Raw genomic sequence first — 13,702 nt, 5'->3', positions numbered from 1 at the left:
ACCAATAAGGAGGTAAATCTTAACAATAAGGAGGTAAGAGTTACCAATAAGGAGGTAAGAGTTAGCAATAAGGAGGTAAGAGTTAGCTATAAGGAGGTAAGAGTTACCAATAAGGAGGTAAGAGTTACCAATAAGGAGGTAAATGTTAGCAATAAGGAGGTAAGAGTTAGCTATAAGGAGGTAAGAGTTACCACAAAGGAGGTAAATGTTACCAATAAGGAGGTAAGAGTTACCAATAAGGAGGTAAATGTAAGGAATAAAGAGGTAAGAGTTAGCTATAAGGAGGTAAGAGTTACCAATAAGGAGGTAAGAGTTACCAATAAGGAGGTAAATGTTAGCAATAAGGAGGTAAATGTAAGGAATAAGGAGGTAAATGTTAGCAATAAGGAGGTAAGAGTTACCAATAAGGAGGTAAATGTAAGGAATAAGGAGGTAAATGTTAGCAATAAGGAGGTAAGAGTTACCAATAAGGAGGTAAGAGTTAGCTATAAGGAGGTAAGAGTTAGCTATAAGGAGGTAAGAGTTACCAATAAGGAGGTAAATGTTAGCAATAAGGAGGTAAGAGTTAGCAATAAGGAGGTAAGAGTTAGCTATAAGGAGGTAAGAGTTACCAATAAGGAGGTAAATGTTAGCAATAAGGAGGTAAGAGTTACCAATAAGGAGGTAAGAGTTAGCTATAAGGAGGTAAGAGTTACCAATAAGGAGGTAAATGTAAGGAATAAGGAGGTAAGAGTTACCAATAAGGAGGTAAGAGTTAGCAATAAGGAGGTAAGAGTTAGCAATAAGGAGGTAAGAGTTAGCTATAAGGAGGTAAGAGTTAGCTATAAGGAGGTAAGAGCTTTGTTCCAAGCTTATAGATTACCGGGAATTCTTACATTTATGCCCCGTGCTTAATACTGAAAATAACGTCTTTAAATCGGTAATCAAATAAAACAACATATTCGGGGACACCCAATAATTTGTAATGAAGTGAAATCAAGAATCAAAGTTTTCAAGCACTCATTCTGTTTTCTGTTTTTAAGTCACAAGAGCTTCCATCATATCGTTTAAATGGAATAGTTTAGTAACTCCTGTACACATGGAATCCTCAGATTCCATACGGACGTTGTAAATACCGATGTTCGCCATGTGCTCTTAGATAGGGACGTCGCCCCAAACAATATACTGACAAATCTTCATTTAGACCCATGGACCTAAAACGGAGGGTGAAATCACGATAATAATAATAATGTGTCCATTTATATAGCGCCAAACTCCACACTAGGTATGCTCATAGCGCTAACAATCAAGGCACAGCACATTATTACCCCGGATAACCCAAGCTGCCTGTTAGGCGCTAGAAGGTTATAGTCATATGACTTTTTCTACCGGGTACCCATTTTCCTGCTGGGTGAGACAATTTTGAACAAACTCACGCCACCACGATAAACCTTGTAAATGTACGAAATATGTAACCGTGGCCATCAAAACCATAATATGTCCCAGTTATCCGGCATACTAAGTCTAGCATGTGGAGTCTTGAAGTGAATAACAGTTCCGCTATTTTGTGTTCTATCCAAGTGAGTGAGTTTTACACCGTTTGTAGTTCTAATCAATCCATATAACGGCAGGAACCACAAGGAATGTGTCACCCATCTGGTAACCATGACAACAGATTCTGGAATCTTGTCACTTTGAAGAAACAAATGATTGCATTCAGCACAAGGTCTGTCTGTTCATCAAATACGGTACTGACGCAGAGCCATTAATCAGCCAAAGTGTGCTTGTTTTCGGTTTCATAACGGTAAAATATATGCCACGATCCTTGGTCAATATTATGATATGATCTCTAACAGGGGACAATCACACTCGTAGCCTTCAGAATACTGGGGAGATTAACATTATTAACTGTCTGTACTAAATATGATTTGGTGGGTGTTCGTAACATGCAACTTGATGTTAGAAATATAGATACGATAGAGAGAACCTGATGCAACGCAGTTACAATCTCCGTCCTTCATCTTGCCAAATCATCACGTCACACATTGAAGCAGGGAGGATACACTGAGCGAATTTGGTCTTGTTTCTAACCAAACCATCAACTGAATGACACATCTCTATTCTGTATAACACCTAGTGTCTCTATTTGTTAGCAAATCATAATGACTGTAATTCGCCCAATACTTTTTAATGAATAGAAAACAAGAACAAGGTTTCAAGCACTCAAAATGTTTCCTGTTTTTTAAGTCCCAATCTTACCAATTGAACAGTTCAGAGAGTCATATACACATGGAATCCCCTAACTGCACCATGAACGTTGTAAACATCAACGTTCGCTATATGTTTTTGTACAAAGGGACATCGCCCGCAACAATAAACTTAATAATCTTAATTTAGGCCCATGGGCCTTAAAACAATTGTAATAAATTTAATTTAGTGATATATAAATAATATAGTCCAGATATAACTGATTTTGCTTGTATAAGATTAGGATTAGGGAAATTGTTTTTTCGCTTTTAATTAATATGAATTAAATTTCTTTGTGTAGGATATGCCTTTCCAACAACTATCTGTGCACTAGTTCCTCCATTGCTATACTTCCATATATATTTTCCTCACTGCAGTGAGTGGGTTTAGATTTAAACCAATTGTAGCAATATTCCAGCAATATCACGACATCAGAAATGGGCTTCACACACTGTACCCATGTGGGGAATCCCGGTCTTCGGCGTGACGACGATTAGGCTACCCCACCGCCTTCCTCATTGTGCCCAGTGCCCAGGAGGAGGTATGTGCGCATGCGGTCGGGCGTGGCATGGTGGTTGAGGAGTTAAAGCATACAAGCTTGTATCCAAATACAGTAAATACAGTATGACAGTGAACGTGGTGAAGAATAAACATACTATTACCGCCCACCCCGACACCTAATGGCCGCTCCTGCTGTGTGAGATGCCATTAACCACCTGACTAACAGTTCTTCCCACCTGGAGACTAACGGTATCTCTGTATAACTGGCATCAACTATCACCAACTGTGGCGCCATGCGATTAACCGTGAAAGCCTCTACCTTTTCTCGGATAAATGTGTATGTTTTTCTATACAAGACCATTTCCGTAATCACCAAACGTTTCTGTTAAAAAAGTCCATAAATTACCAAAAAGTCCTTAGTATTCATGCGTAAGCAAAATGCAAGGTGAATATTCGTTCAAATAATGTATGTAATTAGGTAAAACAGAAGTAAACGGACCTTTAAAAAGCAAGCACAATACCTTTGAAGTATACAAACTCGTCAATTGCCCAGATATGAGTGACTTTGGAGAGCAAGAATCGGGAATTTGTTCGACCCGAGTGGTACTCGCCACATAGGAAGAATGACGCCCTGTGCGCCCACATCAACATGGACAGGCTAGGCAACCAGTATTTCCTTCTGTTCTAATATTCATTAGATGAAACATTAAACCATGACTCTACAATGCAAGTGAGTAATACGCTTATAATTCCGTGTTGACTTCAATATCTCTGCTGTGCTCACATATATAGTATGTTTTTTTACTCCTAAATACCTGACCGGGTGCCCAATAACCCACATTAATACCTGCTCGAACTACTGACCATCTGTTCTCAGGTAAGACGCAATACCCACGGGTCTCTTACATTTTCAGTTTAATATTATAGTATTGTCAATGTGTATACGTTTCGTTTTGACCGCAATCTGAACGCCATGATGTAGATGGTCAAAAACATTTACAACTTATAAATAAAATTTTGCAGCAACACAACACAAGCTCAAACTAAGCCACTGTAAAATACATTGACCAAACACAACTATGTTCTGTGCAGAAAGTGATGCGCATGTCCACGGCGCATTTTTGTACTTTTGTGTTTAGGGGGTGGGAAGTGGGCTAAAGACAAAAGTGAAATGTTGGTGTCGCTTCCGCAGCCAAAACTACACTTAGGGACCGTGATGATGATTTTGATGGAGAAGGATGAACAATGTGAATGATCCCCCCGCAAAAAACAGACTGGCCACGAACAAGTCTGGTATTGGCGTAGCTTGCATCTCAGTCAGTAACGTGGTCAGCTCTAGGTTCAAGGAATGAAGGCTTACAGACATATAGAGGACAGTTATTGACAGCGCACATATTGACATGGACCAGGACTGTACGTCGTTGGCAGCGACGCGATTGCCAGAAGGTCGTCTTCACTGATGAATGCGGTCTATTGAGCGCTGATAGAAGACAGCGGAAAACGGCGACATGTCGTGTTCAGGAGGTCGTGGTCTGTCGTGGACGGTGTGTGATGGTGTTGGGATGAATTGTGGGTAGAATGTTTCCCCTGGTCATCGTTAACGGAACGTTGACAGCTCCCATTGATTGCATATTTCGTACAATTGCCTTACCAATTCTCAAAACAGATGCCACGTGTTGTCCAACACCAGACCCCATACAGCCCAAATCAACCAAATCCTACATTCAACCCACTAGTACTGATCTAGTCAATCATCGAAGAATGGCGACGTACCCCACGAGACGTCATCAGAAGACCGATATTGTCTGTGCGCCAGAGACCTTTGGGTGTTTATACAGGGGGTACATACTTTGTTACTTTGTTACTGAATTTGATATATATTCGGCTGCGGTATCTTCAATACATTTACTTCATGCATCCGTCGTTTGTGATTTTTAAACTAGATTAAATTAAAACTATGGTAAAATTTCATTTGGTTGTCAGTTTATATTGTGGATAGTTAATAAATCCTGTCATTTATGATCCTACTAGGGAACCACTGAATGACTGTTTGTGTTTTTCGCGGGTTTTCCCTTTCTCTGATCGCAGTTTCCAAGGCAAGGTGTTAAAAATTGAAACCGAGTTGTTTCAGAGATATGCGCTCTGTCAGAACCCACACCTGCTACAGTGGCTAATCTGTCCGGTACAAGAACCTACACCTGTTACAGTGGCCAATCTGTCCGGTACAAGAACCTACACCTGCTACAGTGGCCAATCTGTCCGGTACAAGAACCTACACCTGCTACAGTGGCCAATCTGTCCGGTACAAGAACCTACACCTGCTACAGTGGCCAATCTGTCTGTTACAAGAACCCACACCTGCTACAGTGGCCAATCTGTCTGGTACAAGAACCCACACATCCTACAGTGGCCCATGGTTGGTCTGAGTACGTCAGCCGCAACCTGTCTGTAAAGAGGCCTCACTAAAACAGCACCGTCTGTGTCCTCCCGGAACAACTAAATATCACGAACTATTACTAGCAGTTCAGGGGCTACGATTATAAAAAAGCCCGGGCTTATACATGAGTGTTGCTGAAAAGGTTGGGCAAGCCCTCAATACTATCTTAATATAAAGCTTTACAACCTATCGGGCTTGCGCGGAAAAAATGGCTTGCTACGCGCCTGCAGTTTCGATATTCATGGAACCTTCACAAAGATCTTTCACTACGTGAATGCTCGTGTCATCCCCTTTGGTGCAAGAAGCCCGATATGAAGAACAAAGTGATTGAAAAGTATTTCAGTCATATCGCGACATGTCAGATCAGTGTGGGTGGAAACCCCAAAAGGACACAGATTGCAGACGTTTATTTCTGGGACCAACTATGCTAACAGACATCAGATGATAAAACGTCATGTCGGCTCTTCGACCAGCGGATCCTGAAACGGTTAAGAAAAGCAACTCCAGCGACCATTCAGTGTCTTTAAAAACAGAACAGTCACTGTCCCTGTCTAGTTCAGTTATCAGCGGGGCCTGATTAGCTGTTCTACAGATGTCCGGTAATGGCTTTGTTCCGCCATTGTGCCGTCCATCTTCCGGTTTCATCTGCTATGACGTCGTGTTTGCGAAGAAAGACGGGAGGGTTTGACCTGATTTACATGAATAGTTTTGAAGTAACATTATGGCATATATGGGACTGTATTAATAGTATGAAGTGTGTCTTCAAACTGCGGTAATGTACGCCTGCTGTTGATGTGATGCCAAACGCGAGAGAAGGGACAACCACTTCCGTCTCATCAGACTATATCCGCTATGGATGATGGGATTGTCCCTTAAAAGGGAACCTAGTCTGATACTACTATCTTAGCAACATTTTATATGCAGATACCTGCTGAGCTGTTCTTTCAAGAAAGTATTAGACTGTTAGCTATATATAACCAGCCACAATTACACACAATATGTCTTCGCGCCGTGGTTTAATCAGGGTTGTTTGGTTGGTCGTGGTTATTGTACATTTGTTGTTTTGTGATTTTGTTTACTTTCGCCTTTTAGCTAGTGTCGATTGATACAACCCATTGTACACTACAATAAACCTGATAGTTTACATCACGTCACGTCACGTCACGTCACGTCACGTCACGTCACGTCACGTCACGTCACGTCACATCACATCACATCACATCACATCACTTAAGATGCAATGCAAGTGACTTATCGTACACAGGTCGGTTAAATATCCCATACAGTTTCACTCGTCAGTTATGTAATGCAATTGAAATATTGAAATAATGAAGTCGAAATATAAGAATTTTAAACATTCAGACCATCTTCATTATATTTAATACTGGCATAGTTAAATTACTGGAAGCCGTAGAATTTTTCTGATTGGCCTTTAAAAAAGAATATATATTCGTTTTATTTTTTGCATAATACTGTATCATTTCTCTTTGAATAAGTCAAACGTATGTACGTTTTTAGTCATGTTCATTATTAACAGAAACATCATTCGACCGATTGTTACTGCTATTTTTATTTCAAGATATAAAGTATTATTTTGAAAATTGAACTTCATGCCTCTTATAACTTCCAAACTATACTGAAGGAAAAAATATAGGATCGCATCTATCTTTTAGAATGATATCTAAATGACTTACCTTGATTGGAAGTGTACCCAGACGTTGCCAGACGTGGAGGACATACTCGATACTGACTTTCTTTATTTAAACTGAAAACAATGAATCAAGTCTGCTATGTTTGACGTAATTAAAATCTGAAATTTTATGCGAGACCTTATTTTTTTCTCTCATTATATTTAGTCCTTTCCATGAGTTAAGGTGTTGTAATTGTTCATTTTGAAATTATTAAATGTCTTTCACTTTGTTTGCACCTACAAACTTCTGTCGGAGAGAAGTAATAATAACAATTACTTTTGGAGATAAGCGAAGATAAGCGAGTACATAAGAATCCAGGGCCTAGAATTTCGAAGCTCTCTTAACGCTAAGATAGTCGTAAGTGCCATACATTAACATTAACTTACGACTATCTTAGCGCTAAGAGAGCTTCGAAAATCTAGGCCCAGATAGGCACAGATCTAATATGTAGACGCAGTATTATTACTGACACGAAATGTAATCTTTGACATTCTACAAACATAACTGTTATTCGAAAGAAACATGCACAAAGTCTGCTTCATACACACATCCAAAGCTTGCAAACATTTATCATTTTGCAACAAAAGTTCACTAATTAAACATGGTTAAATAATGAAGGAATCACCAAGCGCTCCCATTGCACTCTCCTCCTTGCTGAATTCATTCTTTAGTGAATATAAAATCTCGGAATTCAATTTGGTAAATAAGTTAAACTGAAGCTTAAGGGACTTCGATTACCTTAAAAGTTTCAATAATTTCTCTGAGTGGCATTTAGAAGTTGGTGTGATGAACAAAGGGGAGAATTCTATGGCTGTATAATTTCTATATTGTTAATGTGAACGATGTTTCGGTGTAGCTGCTAACAAAATTATCACGCAAGTGATCAAGCACCGTAATCAAGCATGTGATACCGGTGTTAGCAGCTACACCGAAATGGCGCTCACATTCACAATAAAAAACATATACAACCACAAAGCTCTCTCTGTGGTTCAAGAATTGTCAAATAGGCAAATTTCTTCCACAGATTTTTCAAACCGAATCAGAATATTTACGGGCCTGTGCATTTGACCCATTTAATCAGTCCTTCCGTCCATTCATCCATCCATCACGCACTCAGTCACTCACTTATTACATAGAAATGGATCCTATTTTCTGTCTGATCATGTCATTTGTACATTTCAGTGATCTTCCTGCTTCTTACGGTGTACATATTACCCACTTCCGGTTTTGTCTTCAACATCCGGTCCAGTCCCGACCCCAACAGAAACCGGTGTGGCCTAAGATGGATCAAAATGACAATTCACCCCCCGACAATGTACGCCAGTCGGTGTCAGTCGGCCACTGTGTACACTCGCGGATGCAAGGGAGGGTGTGAGTCCTACAGCAAAATAGATTATGAGCGCAATGCCACGAACATACAGAGATATTGCAGGTGAGACTTTCTTCGATACCTGTGCTCAAAAAGCCATTTAAGGTAATTGTTACCAAACCTATGTGTGATCACTTCCCAGAGTTCAATGCGACCAGCATAGCGCCTCTGCTACAAGCAGCCGTTATGTGACCGTACGTCACATCGTACACACTCCGTAGAATATATTGTATATTATTTTTCAACTGCTTCATTTTTGAGAAGTTAAACATATGTGACAGTTTGTTTTCGCTGAGGAAATAATTGAAGCATGTAACACTATTTGGATTTGTGTAGCTATAGTTTTACGGCTCCACAGGCTGTTATCTGAGACTTGCGGAGAGCTGGTGATGAGTGAGTGAGTGAGTTTAGTTTTACGCCGCACTCAGCAATATTCCAGCAATATGGCGACGGTCTGTAAATAATCGAGTATGGACCAGACAATCCAGTGATCAACAGCATGAGCATCGATCTGAGCAATTGGGAACCGATGACATGTGTCAACCAAGTCAGCGAGCCTGACCACCCGATCCCGTTAGTCGCCTCTTACGACAAGCATAGTCGCCTTTTGTGACAAGCATGGGTTGCTGAAGATCAATTCTACACCCGGATCTTCACGGGTCAGCTGGTGATGAAGTCACATTGATGTATAATAAATATTGTCATATACCTCACTTTCGCAGTTCTAGAAATATATTTGTATAACTATGCAAAACAATATGAAGAACGCACACACCGAAAGTTTCTTATTAGGCCTTTCTCATTTAGGAATAAGCGCGTTTGTTTCCAAACAATAGAAAAGTTCGGTCACCTGATGATGTGTAACACCTCTGGCTCTCACAATGCCGAAATATGGGTGCATTTATTCTCGCAGTACAACTATGTGAGGTGGAGCTAACAGTTTACACAGTCAGACAGAGACTACCAGGGATAAGGTGAAGTCAGGCTGACCCTTGGGCAGCCGATGGGCTGGACTCCCTGGTCAGTGTTCCTCCTTGTCCCTCGCTTGCCTTTCTGCTGGTCTGCCCACGCTCTTCCTACTGTCTGTCAGCTCAACCTGTGCTTGCCTATCCTGCCTGTTTTAGAGGCAGATGAACGACTAACAATCTGCTTAGCTGGTTACATTTTTTTACAAGCTTGACATATCTCTGACAAGTGTACATCACAAATAGTGTTACAAACCCACTTTTCTCGATAGAATTTTTCTATTTTCTTCTCAATTTTCTAGTCCACTACTTCATTTACGTTCAACATACGTTCTTGGTGGGTCCAGTGTTTCCATGCTTCAAGATGAAATATAAACAACAACCCTCTCTGCTGCATACTATAATCTGTAAAACATAATAATACATAAATGATAGTCTAAGAGAATCAACTGATTCTACATTTATTCCATAACAAAAATGAGTACTTACACTGTCATCGATTTATCACCGTTGTGTTCAACGAATGTATATATGGACCCACAGGCATCAAGCTGTAGTAAGTAATTACAACATGCCCGCAAATATAGAGTTTTTCAAATGGGTTCTTAGTTTTCAAAAGACATTGTTTACGGACTCACCTTACAACAAATCAGTGGCACTGTGGATTCACATCACTGTTGCCTTGTTCGATGTATCTGTTAACTGGTTCACCACGCCTGGAGCCCATTACCATTACATCATATGTTACAGCAACAATCTCCGATGTAGGTTTCACACAACAGGTGCTTCATTTTCTAGCCGGTTCAGGTTCCCGTTGTCATAGTGTTCCTCTGTGAACGTGACATTCACCATCAGTATCAACTGGCACCATCTCAAACTCAGCCATTATCAGGTCTTGTATCGGTGGAAACTATCCAGCGACCAGTTGTAGCACATTCTGTCATCAGCAAAATGGCACTAGGCATCACGTCTGGTCAACATGTCTGTTTGATCTCATCTGTATTTTTCATAAATAGAGCCACATAGAGCTGACTTAAATTGATTGGGTATATATGACTTTGGATAGAGCAGTAACCTGTTAAAGGCTGGGTACATGTTTCGACCTACCTTCCTCATTTGCCGCCTCCGTGGTTTAGTGATTAGAGCGTCCGCCAGGAGAGCGGAAGGTCGCGGGTTCGATCCCCGGCCGCCTCATACTAATAGACGTTAAAATATGGTACTTGTTGGTCACTGTGGCGCTCGTCATTAATGGGTACAACAAGGACTGGTCGCCTCGGAGTCAGTATAATGTGTCTGAGTGGGGTATGCATGCTTAACTGCGGCATGGTATCTCAGTGAGTTTGTGCTATAAAACCAGCTTAAGTCTGGGCTAGTACAAGCAGCTGCACATACACATACACACGCATGCACGTCGTCGTATGAGTGAAATATTCTTGAGTACGACGTTAAACCCAATTTCACCTCACTATTTTATAGACGTTAAACTTCTTGATTTTCAATACAGATTTTTGCAAAGAGTTATTTATACTAAAAACGAATTATCGAGAATGAACCTGATTGACAATGATTTGTGTAGTTTTTGCAATGATGTTTCTGAGAGCATTTGTCATGTTTATTTGGAATGCTGGGAAAGCATGAAATTCTGGAATGATCTAGAACTCTGGATTAATAACTATTTACCACGAAAAATAAACATCACAAAATATTTGATTTGGTTTGGTACATTGCATAATGATGTATTACTAAATCAAATCATTATCTCTGCCTAAAAAGATATCAATTTATGTAATATAAAAAAATCAATTCCAAAATTCAATAATTATAAAAAGGTATTAAAAGAGATATTTTCATGCAGAAAAAAATTATTTCAAAGAGAAACAATGAAATCGAAAAATTCAATCTTAAATGGAATTCGCTCATCCCAATATTCAGCAACTAATTATTATCACATCTCTACAGCAATGTATCTTCACCTTTTCTGTGCTCGTTGCTACCATATACCCTTGTTATTGACTTTGTAACCATGGGAACAAATAAAAATATTAAAAAAAACATTTTTAACAAATTTCTCCTCACCTCGCCTCACCTCACCTCAACTCAACTCACCTCACCTCACCTCACCTCACCTCACCTCACCTCACCTCACCTCACCTCACCTCACCTTCCTCATTTACAGCTAACACATGATCGTTGCCACCATGCTGCTCATGTCTCGGGTGCTTTTAACGAAATCATGGACAAGTTCCAGTTGATCTTGATATAATTTCAAATTAGCTGTTATTATTCTACAAGGGCACTGGAGCAATTATCAGAATTTTATCATCATCTAATACCTTAGTTCACGTCAATGTTTTGTAGTAAAACGTCGGGTTTTCCAGTTAACTTAAAGTTTGTTTGCAAATGGACTATTACCTTGTTTAGAGTGAGTGAGTGAGTGAGTTTGGCTTTACGCCGCTTTTAGCAATATTCCAGCAATATCACGGCGGGGGACACCAGAAATGGGATTCACACATTGTGCCCCGTGGGTCTTCAGCGTTTTGGCGAGAGCGAATGCTTTAACCACTAGGCTTCCCCACCTCCCTACCTTGTTTAGAAGGGTCATTAAATGGCTAGGAGTAATAGTGCTTGGGGATAGTGCTAGCAGATGTGATTTACCAGGGCGTGTTCCAGGGATGAAATCAACTTTTGTAACATTTGTCTAGTTTCTTCAATTACTAAATAAATTTACAAATATGTTTTTCTTGTCCATTCTGATCTCGAAATTCGTTCATTCATTGGTTTACCATTAGAAATGGTTCTCTCAATTAAACCCAGGTTGTCAATGCCTTCATTAATGGCATATGAGTTTGCTGAAATTTGTACTTGGATCTGTTACAGAATCGATCATTCTTCCTATACTATGGAAGCTAATCCTATCTGATTGTCATATTTCTTCATATCTGCATCAGATACTTTGCCAAAGAGGAAACATAGTGCCTTCCCGGCAAAGTGTTCGGTGTGCAATCAGCTAAATTCTGTTTTCATTAATCCCATGAAGTGTAAATTAAAATAGAATTGAAACCCATGGCTTCGCCATGTCGTTTAGAAACATGCCTGTCAACCTGTCTGAATGATGGTGTTCCAGTAATTTCTGAACAGTCAATCTTACTTTTTCTGTGATATTTTAGCACCTCATTATAAACTACGGGGAAAGTCTATGACAAGCCACTGGTACCTGGTTGTTGTGATTTCATTAAGTTTTTGAAAAACAACTTTTACAAATGACATAACACCTCTGGCTTACCCAAATAGGAAAAGTAACATTGGCAGATACATGTTTCTCTTAAACAAACGATGAAATACACGGTTTCTATGTACAACTATATGCAAAGCTCACGAGAATCCTCACAGTTAGCCAGATACTGTTTCCAGCAGCTTCTTCACTTTCCAACCCATGTTTGATGCTTCACTTAGTCTGTCTTAAGCCGTTATAACCAACTAACTGTCACGGGGGATTAACTGTACTGTGTGAAAGCCTGTCTGTCCGTCAGCACCCATGTCATCATCACTAAGCCTGTCATTGTGAGTTTGACTAAGGTCAGTTAAAGTTTCAGCATTATCTCTAGCCTATGTGATAAATCGGCTGATGGTACATCTTCCTCTTCTTCAGAATCAGACCTTTCCTTTTAATATTGTTTAGTAGTTCTCACTAATGGACCAGTTGTCACACTGTCAGTGTCGTCACTGCTGTAAGCACTCGGTGGGACCTAATGTTTAGGTTTTGTTACCTGAAATGTCTCAGGGTATCTACCACTCATCTTACTTAGGTGCTGTGCATGTGCTTCAGTGGTGGTTTCATCTAACTGATTTCAGATAGTGTGCTGCTAAATGATAGCGTTTGCTCTGTCAATATGTGAAAAGGTTTCAATTTGTTTTGCAATTTGTTCTTACTTTGATGGTTCTTGCAACAGACAGGGTCACCTACATTAATCTCATGTGGCTTGGTTGTCCTGTCTGCAAACCTAGCCTGCCTCTGTATGGCTTTCGTCATGTCTACATGGACCAGTATGCTCTTGTATTGCTGTTGAAGAGCAAGATGGTGCTCATCTTCCCCTAAATATATCTTCCTAGCAAGGTATCTAGGGGTGATACAGGTGGAATAATGGGGTGGTTTGGGATGTTTCACATGCTGAATCTGATTGCCGCAAACGTTTGATTATAAGGCACAGACCCCATGTAGATGTATCGTCATTAAGGTTTTTAGCAAGCACAAAATAGAGCATCCTATGGAAGCTTTCCACCCGCCTGTTTCCTAGTTGGTAGTAGGACGTTTTGACATGGTATTTACTCAAAGCTTCTAATGTTTCTGTGACAATTATGTTTACATTTTCTGTCCCATTTCTGTTTGTGATTGGCATGTGACATCCTTTCATAGGTATTCATAAACGTTTTTGTACATATTTGGCCAATAATACTTTGACTTCATGGTGTCAAAAGTGTTTGTCAAAAAGATTTATCTGCTTTTATCATGATA

General features: G+C 40.0%; 1 protein-coding gene across 1 annotated transcript in view; it reads left to right on the top strand.

Annotated features, from left to right (window-relative positions):
* The window catches only part of LOC124280189, a 43,804-nt gene that overhangs the window by 23,523 nt on the left and 6,579 nt on the right, over positions 1 to 13,702 (top strand). Inside the window, exon 2 of the mRNA XM_046716087.1 lies at positions 8,038 to 8,287. Within this exon, the coding sequence (XP_046572043.1) occupies positions 8,038 to 8,287 (250 nt within the window). The remainder of the gene's footprint in view (positions 1 to 8,037; positions 8,288 to 13,702) is intronic.

Source organism: Haliotis rubra, unplaced genomic scaffold, assembly GCF_003918875.1.
Source record: "Haliotis rubra isolate DU_JTF1 unplaced genomic scaffold, ASM391887v1 Scf261, whole genome shotgun sequence".
NCBI classification, from domain to species: domain Eukaryota; kingdom Metazoa; phylum Mollusca; class Gastropoda; order Lepetellida; family Haliotidae; genus Haliotis; species Haliotis rubra.
The sequence above is the reverse complement of the archived record's forward strand: the minus strand, read 5'-3'. Positions and strand labels throughout refer to the sequence as shown.